The sequence below is a fragment of the Accipiter gentilis genome, chromosome 5 (genome assembly GCF_929443795.1).
Source record: "Accipiter gentilis chromosome 5, bAccGen1.1, whole genome shotgun sequence".
NCBI classification, from domain to species: domain Eukaryota; kingdom Metazoa; phylum Chordata; class Aves; order Accipitriformes; family Accipitridae; genus Astur; species Astur gentilis.
Window position 1 is genome coordinate 3,475,005 of NC_064884.1, and position 13,990 is coordinate 3,488,994.

The 13,990-nt window shown below is 44.3% G+C and overlaps 1 protein-coding gene and 1 long non-coding RNA gene across 7 annotated transcripts in view; one reads left to right on the forward strand and one right to left on the reverse strand.

The window, feature by feature from the left end:
- FLI1 (Fli-1 proto-oncogene, ETS transcription factor) overlaps nucleotides 1-13,469 on the reverse strand; it is an 89,324-nt gene extending 75,855 nt beyond the window's left edge. Inside the window, exons 1-2 of one of the 5 annotated variants that reach the window (XM_049799410.1) lie at nucleotides 13,104-13,469; nucleotides 11,009-11,090 (exon numbers count right to left, since the gene is read on the reverse strand). In XM_049799410.1, the coding sequence (XP_049655367.1) occupies nucleotides 11,009-11,047 (39 nt within the window). In that variant the 5' untranslated portion in view covers nucleotides 11,048-11,090; nucleotides 13,104-13,469. Of the gene's footprint in view, nucleotides 1-10,981; nucleotides 11,984-13,103 lie in introns of those variants that run through there. The other 4 variants (XM_049799409.1, XM_049799406.1, XM_049799405.1 and 1 more) reach the window with 4 other exon arrangements.
- On the forward strand, nucleotides 364-7,974 carry LOC126038149 (uncharacterized). 2 transcript variants are annotated; one of them, XR_007505929.1, is made up of 2 exons: nucleotides 364-456; nucleotides 915-1,087. It is a non-coding gene; the product is annotated as an uncharacterized LOC126038149 (long non-coding RNA). The 2 variants fall into 2 exon arrangements; XR_007505928.1 differs by lacking the exon at nucleotides 915-1,087 and adding an exon at nucleotides 4,327-7,974 and having other exon boundaries at nucleotides 370-456.
- Nucleotides 13,470-13,990: the final 521 nt, after the last annotated feature.

Genomic DNA, 13,990 nt, shown 5'->3' on the forward strand with positions numbered 1-13,990 from the left:
AAATATATATATTTTACATACAGGATATTTGCTCCATTTAGATAAGAAGGGGCAGAACAATAGCTACCTCTGTCAGCTCTTGTTTGTCGCTAAGGCAGCCAGTCCAACGCAGACCTTGCCTTGCACCCCAAACCGTATTAGCGAGCGCCGTGTGTCATCCCACAGTTCAGTTTAACATGTTTTTTGCAATTTTTTTTTCTTTTGGCTGGAGCAGCTTTAGCCTGACTCACTGAATTTCCGTCTCTTCCCACAGATTTTTTTATTAATGCGTTTTCCAGTCACAGGCAAAAATTAAGGGGAGAAAACCGTAAATACATTTCGGTCGCGGCAGGCAGAGAGAGAAAAATAAAAAAGTCTGGCGATTAAAACGTATTTAAAACATACTCCGGCCCCTCTCCTTCACGCCTCCCAGCAAGGAGCATGAGACGAGGGTCCAGTCCCTGCCAGAAATGAGCGGTAAGTGCAATAATGCAAGACAGACAAACGACTCCAGCAATTAAACAGGGGCTGGAAATGGGGCTGCAGGGAAGTGGAGGGTCTTTTCCACTTTCACCCCTTCCCTTCACTCCCAGTCGTCTGGAGGGTTGGGATATCGGGCTCTGAAGCAAAGATACTGAGATGGATGGATGGATGGATGGATGTCCATCCATTTCATTTCAGGGGCTGGGAGTGCTTTCCCCAGCCTCCTCTCACAGTGCAAGTTTCTCGCTAAGCTGTTTAAAACCCCACTCAGACGGGGGCGGGGGGGGGGGGGGGGTGAACCCAAACAAACCCAACCCAAAACACTTTATAAGCTAAAAATGACAAAAATTTACAATAATTGTCAGAACAGCTGAATTTTCCGTTCCCGGATGCCGTGTCAGAATGGGCACTGCAAAAAAACCCCAGCCACCAGCCTTTAAATCTCATTTTAGACCTGGCGAACCCCTGACGTGCAATTCTCTCTTTCATTCAAACGGGAGCGATCACCAGAAGAGAAACGCGCTTTCCTTTTTCCGGGAAAAGCTGAAACCCTCCAAAGGACCCGAGGAAAGGAGAGAATACCCGCCTGTCCACTCACTCGCTTCCCCGCCCCCCCCCCCCCCCCACTTGCAAAAATAACAAGCAGCTAACAGCGGAACACATCATGCAACACTTTGGGCGTCCTTTATTCCCCACTTCTGCAAACTGTTGCAGCCCGAGGAAGAGAGCAGAGGGTGGAATAAAAAGAGGGTGAAGCCAAGAAAGAAAAGTGTCAAGGCAGGAGGACACTCCTGCACGTCAGATCTCTCGGTGGAGAGGATTACCTTGTCCAGTGCCAGTTGTGTCCAGTCTTTTTGTTTCCCCCTGTCTTTAGTCCAACCACGGGGGGTGGGGGGTGGGGGGGGGGAATCAAAATTATATCCAAAGTTATTCTGCACCCGCCCCTTCCAAAAGGGAAATGCAATAATGCCACTAGTGTTTCTACTCGGCTGCGGCAGAGATGCCTTATTAATACTTTATTTCTCCAAGACCGAAGCTGGCAGGAGAGAGCTGTAGATCCCCCTTGCCCCTCCCTCCCCTCCCTCCCCCCTCCTCTGAAATTAGCCTCATCAATTCAGCTACAATTTTTTAGTTCAGATGCAGACACGGGACTGAACGTGACCAGACCTGGAGGTTTTGGCTTGCTGCTTGCCAGCGATTGAGGCCGTCTGCAGCCAGGAGGTGAAGGGGAGGGGGGGGGGGGGGAGCAGAGGGGACAGCCCGACCGCCTTCCCTCTCCCCCCACCCCCGTCCTCCCCCTGTCTGCTTTACAATCCAGGGGTCTGCGCTGGGGTCCCCGGAGAGCAGCACATCTGGATGCTGCTAGCGGGGTCAGGTCCCCCCTTGCCTAGGGCCACAAGAACTGGAGTTCAATTAAAAGAAATCACGGTTAACCCTTTGCTTTCCTCATTACTCTTTCTTTTTCCCTGCCCTCTGTCCCGTCCCCGGGTCCCCCCCCCCCCCCCCGCCTCCCGCCCCGCAAATACTCTCTTCCCCACTCCCCCTTCAGCGTTACCACATGGCAGGCTGCAGCAACCAGAAAAGCAAGAGGTTAAAGGGAAGAGTGAAACGCATCCTTTCAAAACCCAAATGGTTTCCTCTCTAGACAATACTCTCTACCAGCCCCGAAAAACAACGGGGGTGGGGGGTGAGGGAGAGGACAGGCTGAGGATCTTAACCGCGAAAGGAAGGGGAAAAAAAAAAAAAAATACCCTGGAAGGAACCTCTGTCATCCACGGACCTCACAGAGACTTTTGGGTTTAGGCTGCGTGACCGACAGGTCTTGGACGGGCTGGCGGTGGGGGAGAGGCGGAAAGCTGAGAGCGGCAGGGAAGAAACCACCTGAAAACGTGCCCAGCTTATGGGAGAGGAGCCCAACATTTGCAGAACACCCTTTCCCCAGCTCCGGGCTGAAAAGCCAAACAAGTTCGGCACCCGCAGCGGATCCCCAGTGCTCCCAAAGGCTGGAAGATGTCAAACAGACACCCTCCATCCCACCTTGAGATATTTTAGGAGCCCAGCTCCGCATTTTATTGCCAGACGGGCACCGTGACCCCCAGGGGTTTATTTTGCATGTCTGAGGATGGCTCGAAATGAAACCTCTTCGGGTCACTTGTTAGATCGGGTCCATTAGGGTTGATCCCTCCTTTACTTCTTGTGTTTGGTCTAAAATAAGATTTGCGAAAAGTCCAAGAGATAAGGTAATGAGCGAAGTTGTTAAACATTGTAACAGACAAGCCGAACAATCTACTATTTTCCTCCCAAATAATGTAACAATAGAACCTTTGCTTCATCTTTTCTTTTTTTTTCTCCCTCCTGAAAACAAACAAACAAACAAAACCCCCCAAAACACCCCAAACAAAAAAAACACCCTTGAAGTTATCTCAACTTTTTTTGGAAAAGGCTGGAATATTCATAAACTCCGTGCGCCAAGCTCTGAATCATCCTAGGTGATTGTTCAGTGGGACTTTGGGTATTTAACTGTTTGAGAGGAAGGGAGCAAAGACAGGCAGGGGAAAGCGAAGCCATCCCCGGGCACGGTGCTGATCCATGTGCGCAATTTTTAATCTGATGCTCAGCTTTTGGATGCATATGTATATACAGTAAAGGAATTATGATCTGTTTAATGTGGTTACCACCAGACATCTGGAAAATCATTTGATCTTGGCAACCACGGAAGATTTCAAATGCTTACATTGGGACAGGCTGGTAGAAATCAGTTACTCCTCAATTATTTTTTTTTTTTTTTCACTCCCCTTATGAATGAAACGAAATTCTCGACCCACGTTTTTAATTAGTTCAATATTGATCTCAAGCACTTGGCATGTCCCCACCTCCTCTCTTCGTCCTTATAATTGGATTACAACGACCGCAGCCTCACACAGAGAAGGTGAAAACGCCGGGTTTTGGCGTGATCCGATTGAAATTAATGAGACGCTGGGGGGAGTTTGGCCCAGGACTATTTCACGTCCAGTATCAAAGGAGTTAACCCCTCGGTGTAGTTCAATGCCGGTCCTTCGCGGGACTACACAACCTCAAAGATATGGATTTTCTGTCTGTAATTCAGGCGGGATTAGCGGTCATTCGCTTCATAATTAAAACCGTCTAGTTATTCTGTAGGAATAAACATAACGAAAACCTTCCCGGGCCTCAGCTGCAGGTTAGAAATATTATTTTCGGAGGATGGGAAAGGGGTTTGGTTTATATCACCCTCTCTTACCCGAACAACATCAGCTGAGCTCTCCTTAACCCCCAGCCTGGGACTGTGGCTTTGAACTAGCGCGGTAAATAGGGGAGGGGAGCCCCAGAAACCAGCAGCCACGCCTTGACTTTGTCGCTAGAAAGTGGCTCGTTTCCCACTATTACCCGCTAACTATGACAAAGTGTCCTCTTTTTTTAAACTATCTTTTTGTATCTATATATACACACACACCTTGCGCTAAGTATATTGTGTGTGTATATATATTTTTTATATATATATATATATATAAAACCTCCTATATATTCTATCCTCTATAAACGTGTTTACAATATTTACCATCATTCTTTGCCCGGAGCTGTATTAGCAGAATGCCAGCGTCTATTCTGCTCCGGTCTTTACTAGAGGGAAAATCTCCACCAACTTCAGTGAATGTTTAAAATTTCCGGGTCTGAGTCTCCTCTGGCACCGACTCCGTTGCAGAATGAAAAACGCAACGTGTTTTGTTTATTTTCTAAACCCACATTCTTACAAGCAAAAAGCCCAAACTACAGCCCTGGGATTTGATCCCCAGAAACGAATCCCAATTCTAAACTAAACTAATTGGGCAAACCTCTGCTTTTCAGCTACAGCAATAAAAAGGAATCAGAGTTTTCCAGCCTCACAGCTGAAGGATCGGGTCCCTCCTACCTCTTGGTCTACAGGAACAGCCCATGGGATTTGGGAACTTGAAGCCGGAAAGTTATTCACTGCTAATCGGTACTAAGTAAAACATAATGTCTTAAAAGTGGTGTGGAGAAGATCCAGTAGCTTTGAAGCTGCATCGCAATTAGGCGAAGAGTGGGGTAAGCAGTGTCCTGGCTAGTTTTATTTGAGCTCCATGTCCCAATAAACCAGCCCCCGCCCTCCCTTCCTCCCCCATCCCGCAATTATTGAAAAGCTAAGGCACAAAAAAACAAAAATACTGAAGGCCAAAAAAACAGACTGCAGTGCACTAGCTCCAAACGTCTGGCCCCTCGCTTGAGGCCATAATTAATTTGAGATTTATTTTTATTGGAGAACCCAGTCTCGTCTGACCTTAGCCAAACAAGACTTCAGCGAGACCCTTGATGCGCTTGAATGGAACAGAATATTTCTCTCTAACTTCTCTTCAGGCGTCCGTGCCTGCTTTGAATTTGTTCCTCAGACTTCATATATTTGGAGATTTGCAGGAAAGATTTAAAGCATTTTTCCCCCTTAGCATTCACTTTCTTCCCTTTTTGCTCCCCTCTCCCTCCACACCCGCTCTGTTTCTAAACACAGGGCTAGGAGAGCATAGGAAAGGCTGGAATACAAAATTCCCTAGATTCAGCGTATTGGTGGGGGGCCGTTTTCTGTAAATTGTGAAAGAACGGAGCCATTAGAAGGTCGCAGAGTTGGGGAAGGAAGGGGGGTTAGTTGCTTGAATGCTGCTGTCTAAAGGCGGGAGTCACTGTAAAAGCGTGTCCCTTGTGCCCGAGAGCCTGGTTTCTTTTAGAAAGCTCCAACGTGCTACATTTCCACGAGAGGAACAACGTTTCTCTCACCTTCTCGACCTAAATTCAAACCGTGTCTTGAAGGTAAAGAGGGGAAGAAACAATGCCAGCCCTTCCCCACGCAGCGCTGGGGTTGAGCACGGGAAAAAAGTCAGGCGGGCTTTGCTGGACACCGGGAAGTGGAAAGGGAATTTTCTATTTAAAATAGAGAGGTAAGTGCAAATAAGAACTAAATCCATAAGCACCGAGTTGTCATGAACCATTAATCAACGACTTGCTAAAGTCTAACAATTTAGCAGCGTTTCTGCCTCAAGAAATGAGCTGGGGGGAGGGAATAAAAAGAAAAAAGGAGAACGATTCGGTATATACGTAGATTAATCATCACGAAGTGTGAGAATGACGTAAGAGTTCACAGCAGCTTCTGCCCACTTTACACCTGCCGACAAAGCTACTGCAATTCCCACCTTCACTGGAGGTGTCTGGTCCCGTCTTCCCCAACCCAGGTAGGTGGGAGGAACTGAAATTCTGAGGGACACCAGGAATTTAAAAAAAAAAAAAAAAAAAAAAAAAAAAATCAGGAACGGAAAATGCGCAAGAAGATGCTTCCAGCAGGAGCAACTCTACCTGAACTGGGGAAAAACCAGTCCACGAAGGCTTTGATTTTCCCTTTTCTGCCAGGCTAAGGCTCTCTAGCTGTTCTTAAGAGCATGGGGCAGGTTTCTCTCTATTCCACATAGCCGCATTTCCAGCATCTCTGCATCTCTGAGCACCTGTGGGACAGATGACCCGTGCACAGGTCCCTCGGCAGCTTCTTCCCCTCGGCACCATGTCTGCTGCGAGATTTCTGTTGCAAAAAAACCCAAGAAATAACGGGATATTCTTTCCTTGCAACCTGTCCCCGAGCAGCCTCTGGCTGCTACTGCTCAGCGGGAAAGATAACGTCAAGGTTTGTCAGTAGCCTTCGTAGTGCCCGCTCCAAAGAAAATCTCACTGTTTTGTCCTTCAAAAAATAGAAAATATTTTAAAAATCCCCCCTCTCTTTAGGGCTTTTGTAAACTTTCCAGGCAGAGTGAAAGAAAGAACAAACCAAATATTGTTTCCAGCCACCCAGACTATTTTGCCTCCATGAATATGCTTCTTTGTACGGTCCCACAAACGTTATGGCTGCATGAAATCCATTTTTTTTTTAAAAGCGAAAAGTCCCGCCCTTGCACGGTGGTTCCTTCCCGGAGGCAAGTCCATCTTCGTGCCCTTTCAAAGGTCTGGGCTGGAGACAATTTTCCGCACAAGCTCGCAAAGGGGAGCACGCAAGTTTCTTTGTGGCCGGTCCCCAAACCCCCCCCAGGGGGTGGGAGTGGGGGGCGAGCACGCTGCCTCCCCCAAGCCCACCAGGTTTGCGGGGGTCCAGCGCATTACCCGAGCTGTTTCTGGGGAACTGCCTTAATTATTCCCCCCGCCTCGGGAGACTATTTTAAATATCATCCCCAGGCGTGGCAGAGGAAAGGAGGGGAAAAGCAGGGGTGATGCCAGGATACCCGCTCCCGTGTGATGGGGAGAATCGCTGCCCTCTCCTTTGACTTCTCCTGCGAAGGCCAAGGGACTTTTCCCAGCAGGTTCTGCCTCAAGCTGGCAGGGCTGGTACCTGGAAAAGGGGCTCCAGAAGAAGGGAGGTTCATCCCGACCCCGGGATGCTCTGCAGAGCCCCGAGAGCTTCAGGCGCTGCCTTGGGGAGGGAAGGGCAGGAGCTGTGTTTACGGGCTGGGGAACCGAAAGCAGAAGCAATGACTTTCTCTGTGCGAGGAGGGGAGTGATAGAAGAGGGGATAAGCGTTTGGATGTTGCCGAAGGGCAGGAGAAAAGCGCGGGTGAATAACACACCCCCAAAATTATTCTTGTACCGCCTGCCTTTACACACATTTTAAACCACAAACTGGCAGTGCAGAAAGGGAGCGAAGACTCCTGTGGCCCGGAATAGTTTGTGGCAATGGTAATAATTAAAAATTCAGTACTCAGAGGTCATGTTGCTTTGCTTATAGCCCTAATTCTTTCCATATCCCTACAGTCAGGATGCCAGTGCTGTCTTTTAAAATTTAATTTCCCAATTATATTACACGTTTCATTCTCTAAAGTCAAATACTCGTGTTTAGATGAGATTAGCACCCTCTGATATACTGTAAATGATTAAGTACTTGCAGATCAGCAAGTCCCATAACGGTATAAGGAATAGAAATACTTTATCAGTTATGTAGAATAAACCAGTAAGGATCAAAATGACTTTTCATATTTGAGTTTTCCTACCCCACTATTGCGTTACGGCCCATACAAAAAGTGCGTATGAGAGAAGATTGGGTAGTCCTGTCATGAGGTTATATAGGATCTTTTAACAGTGCTTTAGATACAGATCCATACATCCTATGTGGTTGTGATGTAAATCAAGATTACAACACTGAGAAGCTGAACCTTTCCAGTATGACTCAACATAAAGCACCCTTGTTTAAACAAGCCATTTTAAAAACGAAATCCTCCTCTTCCTCCTCCGGTCCCACCCCTCTCTTGCATTTTGAAAGCCATGACAAGAAAAACAGCGTGGCCTGAAGGTGGTCCTAGGCTATTTTGTACCCCAGGGGTATGACAGTGAACTTGTTGCTCCTGGGAGCTCCTGTGGAACAGCCTGCTAGCAACCCCCTCTCGGTCACAACAAATAGAGATGAGGCGTTTTTCTGTACAAAGCACTGAATAAATATAAAGTTTATATATGTGATGCCTTTGTTGAAGAGGATTTGTAGATGACATTGATCCAAATTTTGCTTTTTCTGCTGTGTAATGGGGGTAGTGTACACATCATCAACTGAGATCCCACAAAAGTAATAAATAAAATACTTCTCCTTCCCACAAGACAAGCAAATATGTTTTTCTGGAGAAGGAATGACATGAAAAGAAAATAGTAATAATAATAAAAAAAGACCTGGGAAGAAAGAGGAATTGGAACTCAACCTCCTGCTTTTCAAACTTCTTGCTCACCACAACTTGGGAAGTCCTCGAAGATCAGTGTGGGGAAGCAGGAAAGAGAAGGCAGGTGCTGTCTAAACCTGAGCAGCACCTTGTTCTTTCACAGCACTTCCATCCACACTTTAAAGATGGAAAAATGGAGGAACAGAGAGTTGAAATGTCTTGCTCAGGAACACCAAGCCCACTCTGTCAGGGCTTGGATCTGTACCCATGTTTCCTGACTATCTGCCTAGATCATCAGTCAGTCCCATCTCGTCTACAAGTAAGCCAGTTATCATCAGAGTCTGTTGGCTCTGGACGCGTTCAAGACAGTAGAAGACGTCACCAAACGCACACAGCCCAGAGACTGACCTATCCCATGTGTTTAAGGTTCTAATTCTCCTGAATTTAACCATGTTCCTACTTCTATGAACAGCCTCACTGGTCTGAATGAGCTACCCAGGTACCATTTTGCACCACTGGTAACTGAACTGCCCAACTTAAAACTTTTAAGGGTCAATGGGAGATATTTCCTTTGTCTTCAGAAGACTTTGGGTCAGTCTTAAGAGACTTCTGTCAAAATTCTGTTGAGTTTTTTAAGCACAGGAACAAGTCATTTCCCCAATGACACTGGTGTGATTGAAGCTTTACAGACAAAATACCAAAGACAAGGTCCTTGCCCAAAATAATGGCAGCTGATGATGAAGGGTTGTAATAAAAGGCAGAGTTCAGCATCACACAGCTCACTTAACCCTCCACTACTGAAACACTGGATATAAGTCCAGCCTGAGGAGTTCTTCCTGGTGGATAAAACACATGCTTATGTGAAGGGAACTTTGTCCAAGCACTTTGCCTGCAGGACTGTACTTAATGAGAAGGCTATCCCGACACAGTTGCAGACAGACTCACTCAATCCTGCTGGAATGTTAAATTATTTAGGCCTGGATCTTGGTTCCACTTAATTCAAAAGGAATTTTGCTACTAACTGGAGCAGCGGCTGGATCTAGCTTCACAACAAAAGGCAATGATACCATACTATAGGATGTCAAAGGGCCTTCATCTCTTCATTGTAAACAGAACACATCTCAGATCATTTCCCACATACAGGAACTCCAAAGAGAAATTAATGCTAAAGCTGGGCACAGACTGCATAACATGTTTTCTTTTCTTGAACTTTGAGTGAATTTACTTTCGTGAGACTTGGATTTCATTTGTTTTCCACAGAGTTTCTATTCTTCCAAAATATGGTTCAAAGCTATAAGAATTTAATAAGCAAAATTAAATCACCAACATTCCCTGAAAAGCTGAGCTAGGAGTGCGATTTTAGGGGATATCAAGTGAATATAAAATCTTGACTATTCCTGGTTAGATTTGCTCTAGAAACCCGGTCCAGAGAACTGCACAAGTTCACCCAATCAGGGAATACAAGTAATACCACATGACCTGGGAGTCATCCCACCAACTTTGCATTTCAAATACTAATACTCCTAACAAACTCCCTGCAAAATGAACCATAGCTTAGGGATTATATACAGAAATCATTCAATGAATCATTTCCAATAACGTGTATGTACATGAAAGTCACAATTGGCACATGGATCATTAACTAAGGTGGGGGGGGGGGGGGAGGAGACTAAATTCCTGTAATAAATTATTCATTACAAATTATCCACCCAGCTCTAGTTAACACCCTTCTGTGTTTCTTCAGCCTGGGAGAGAAGAGGCTTGTGTTTTAGATTTTCCCTAAGTGCTGTTGCATGCGGGGCTTGCCTTAAACGTGTAACCCAGATGTCCCAGGCTTGGTTTATTTACATTCTTGGGAACTGTTGTGGAAAAAAAACTGTATGATGTCAAATATAATATAGTACTCAATTGAGTTATAAAGGGACAAGGCTGTGCCAACCCTTCTTTGGTATTTGGTTTAATCTTATGAAGAAGAAAGAGGCAGAAGTGGCCCATCAAAATACATTCCAAGATCCATATTTTTTGCTTAAAAAGAAGATATACAAACAACTATTTAGAGTACAAGATCTAGCAGTATCTGGCATTAGCCATTATCAGTAAAACCAACTGAAGTCTGTTTGCCTACTAAATTGTATGGAAGCATTGCTCAAGGAAAACCATAAGTAACACTGTGAAAGAAATCCCAGTGTTATGTAGCATTTCCTGGTGTGACAATCCATCTCTGGTAACTGAAAGAGATGTTTTGGTTTAGCTCATTAAATATTTTTCCCCTCTAAATCCATTTTGAAATGTACCTTTCAAAAAACATAACTTCACATATCATCTTGCATATTGAATTCAGTAGCTGGCACAGCAGAGAAGTAGAAGGATATTAAATGAAATTCAGCTCTGGTTCAAGACTAAATGGTATCTAGGAAATCAGAAAATTGGAAGTCAATTTAAGAAAACCACTATGATATAACATTGGTAGCACACCACCACTATCATATTGGTTTCAGAGCAACAAACCACTACTATAATATAATTCAGGACACCCTCATTATAATACTAGCTATAGTATAACCCATCAAACCAAGCATCAATGCCTTATAAAAGAAAAGACCACTTTAACATATTGTTGGTCCCTGATAATACAACTTTTGACTCAATGCTGCGTATTTCCAGAATGACAACTCTGATACTTGAGACTCTAACCCCTCTCCTACCAAAGGTAGAGGGATTTTTTTTTTTCTGCTAAATTCAGTGAGAACGGGAATGAGATTTTCAACTAATACAAATGATTGCGAATTTTGGAGGATTGTAATTTTTGACATTACCTGTTTAAAGATGCTGTCATGTCTTACCTTGACGTAAGACGAAGTGTCTGGTACAGTCTGAAACATCCTTACTTGTTTAATAGATATATTTAAAAGTCCTAAAATTGACCTGAAATTAAAAAAAAAAAAAGTCAGGTCATATATAGTATGTAGAAAAGTAAAGAAACAAAGCACTGCTTGAGAAGTAAGGTTAGTAATAACATTTAAAGAGAAGTGATCAAGCATTCAAGTGTACCATTTAAAGGACACAGAAAAACGTCCACCACAGTAACTAAAAGTCAAGTAATAGAGAGGACTTCATAAAGCAAGGTTTTATTTCTATGCTTTAACAACAGTTTGGTTTTGCTTTTGGATTCCTCCTCTCTCCTCAGGAAAAGAGCCTTCTTCACTTTTGACCAGAGCAGAGGGAAATGTTTGACATTTGATTAACTGAATTTCTTAGCCAACAATTAAAAACCAGCTGAAATACTCATGTTTTCATGTCGAGACTAGTTAACCCTATTGACTTGTATCCAAGGGTTTCACTTGGCTAAATGAAGGGCAGTTGCCTTTCGTGACTCATTGAAACCATTCCGAGCCATTAACCTGCCGGCCTCTATTGATTTAAAGAACCTTTCTCACCAATAATAATTAAACAATAAATTAAAAAAAAAATATAGGGAACGGAAGCATCATTCCAAATAGCAATTAAAAAAACCCCCAGGGTTGTCAATCTCAGCCCTTCTATTTGGGATAGTGCCGTTACTCAGTCAAACATAGGGGTGCTTTATCTCAGGCTTGCATCAACGCAGTACATCTGTTTTTCTGTACTTCTAAGACTTGATGATCTCCTGATGAACAGGTTTTTTTGCCTCTCCCCCCCAAGTCATCACTACGGAGATGCAGAGATTAACAACGATAGTGAAAAATGTAATGGTGTGTGGGAAAATAAATCTGAAGTCACTAAACTATCTGACAACTGTTTTTTCCTACCCGCTCCTCTCAGGATTTTTAGTCCCCTTGGAAAGCACCAGAAAGCGATTAGCTTACTGTAATTAGTGCATCGTTAGGAAGCACGAGCCCTCCCCTTAGTATGCAGCTCCTAAGTGCTGCTATTTTGACGGTCCCATTTTCGCGGGGTGGGAAGGGAAAAGTTAGAAATTTACCCAGAATTTACTGTAGAAAAATTCTACTACAGAATTAGAAAGAGGCATAAAGGAGTGCGCACGAGCGGTCAATACTCCTGGGTTTGGGTGGTTTTTGTTTGGGTTTGGTTTTTTTGCAAGCTCTTCAGAAAAAGCTGTGGGGTCCTAACTTTGCAGCTAGTTCAGTTTGCCCGCATCTAATACAACCCAGACACCGCTGGTTAATCACGAAATAGCCTTCTTTTGATTAATGAAGAAGCCCGCGCCGCGCTGGAGCTGCCCCCCCCCCCCCCCCCCCGGTGAGAGCCCGTCCTCGCCCCCAGCAATGCCAAAGAGCCAGGGAAACACCTCCGTGTCCCCAAAGCCAGCTTTGAAACATCTGCTGATTTAAAAAAAATAAAAAAAAAAAGGGGAGAGAGAAAGCAAAAAAAAAAAAAAAAAAAATTACCCACAGCCCAACAACTCTGGAAAATAAAAGTTCGCTATCTGCACGTAACTCTCCCCCCCCCCCTTTTATTGATTTTTAAAGCATTTATTACGCAGCCAGCTGGCACAGAAGGGCAACTGATTATAAAATCGACAATGTGTTTCTGATAAGTACAATTCTTTTTTCTGTCGTCCTCCCTCCTAACACATTCCAGTTTCTTTTGCTTCTGAACTTGCAACGGGGGGTGGGGGTAGGCAGAGTTGAGGGACAAGGTAATTTTGCTTAGCCAGTAAATTTTCTAGGGTCAAGGATTCACATATCAGTTTCCCCTGCTCCCCTCTTTACCCCTGATTAGCGCTCCCCCCACCCCCGATTACCTCCCTCTTATAATTACGCATGTTCATATAAATAAATACATCTGCATATTTGGAGCCAGTCTTAAGAAGTCTGCTGTGGATTATTTATCAATCGTATTGCCCTGCCAGCATCAGCCGCAATATAAAAGGGCCTCTTAAACTACTTTTAGATTCGCCTCTTGCTTATTCTTATTACTATTATTTAAATGACTCACCTTTTATACCCTTTCCCCTCAACCAGTGGCAGACCAGTTTGTAAAGATCCAGGTTGAGACCAAAAATAAGACTCCCCACCAGTTCTGGATTACTACCCTGCCGCTGCAGTTTTGCAAAGAGGAGAGATTAAACTTGTTAGATCCAAAGCAGCGCTGAAGTTAAAATTCCCAGCCCATCCAGACAGGCTGCATCAACCAGGCATTTCCTCAGGGGGCTTCTGTAATGCTCGCAGCTCCAGGACGTGCTTTCCTTTCCCTCTCTTCTATGCCCTCTACTTTTCATTTGATTTCCGCTTTCCCCCTTATCAATATTTCAGCTGCTCCCTCATATTAATCATGGCTATGTGGCATCTTCGCCCAATGAGCCCGCCTGGAGCTACTCGCCACTTTAAAGAACAACCAGAAAAAAAAAAAAAAAAAAAAGAAAGAAAAAAAAAAAAGAGAGAGAGAAAATTCACAACTTTCTTTAAAAAAAAATATTGCTGAGGAGTCAAGCCGAAAAGAGACGCTGAGTGGAGCTCAAGTGCTACTTTAAATCCCCCTTTTAAATAAGGAAGTTTCAAATATCCGTTTTTAAATCATCGTTCCTTACTTTGAGCTTTTTTTCCTGACTCTTACCTTGAAAATAGTTAACCCATTTCCCCCTGAAGCAGAACCGAAAATATGACAGACGACGCTGCAGATGCACACGGCTGGAAAAGAGAGATGAAATCGTCTCGAAACTATTCTCTCTATTGGATCAAGAATTCAGCCTTTCTCTCTGCAAGCTGAAACCTCCAGATCCTTTTAGCTATTTAATAATACCCTATCAAATAGTAACACATTTAGGGAGAGAAAGGAAACACATCTTCAGTTCAGGAATATATTTTTTCCCAAACGGGGTCACG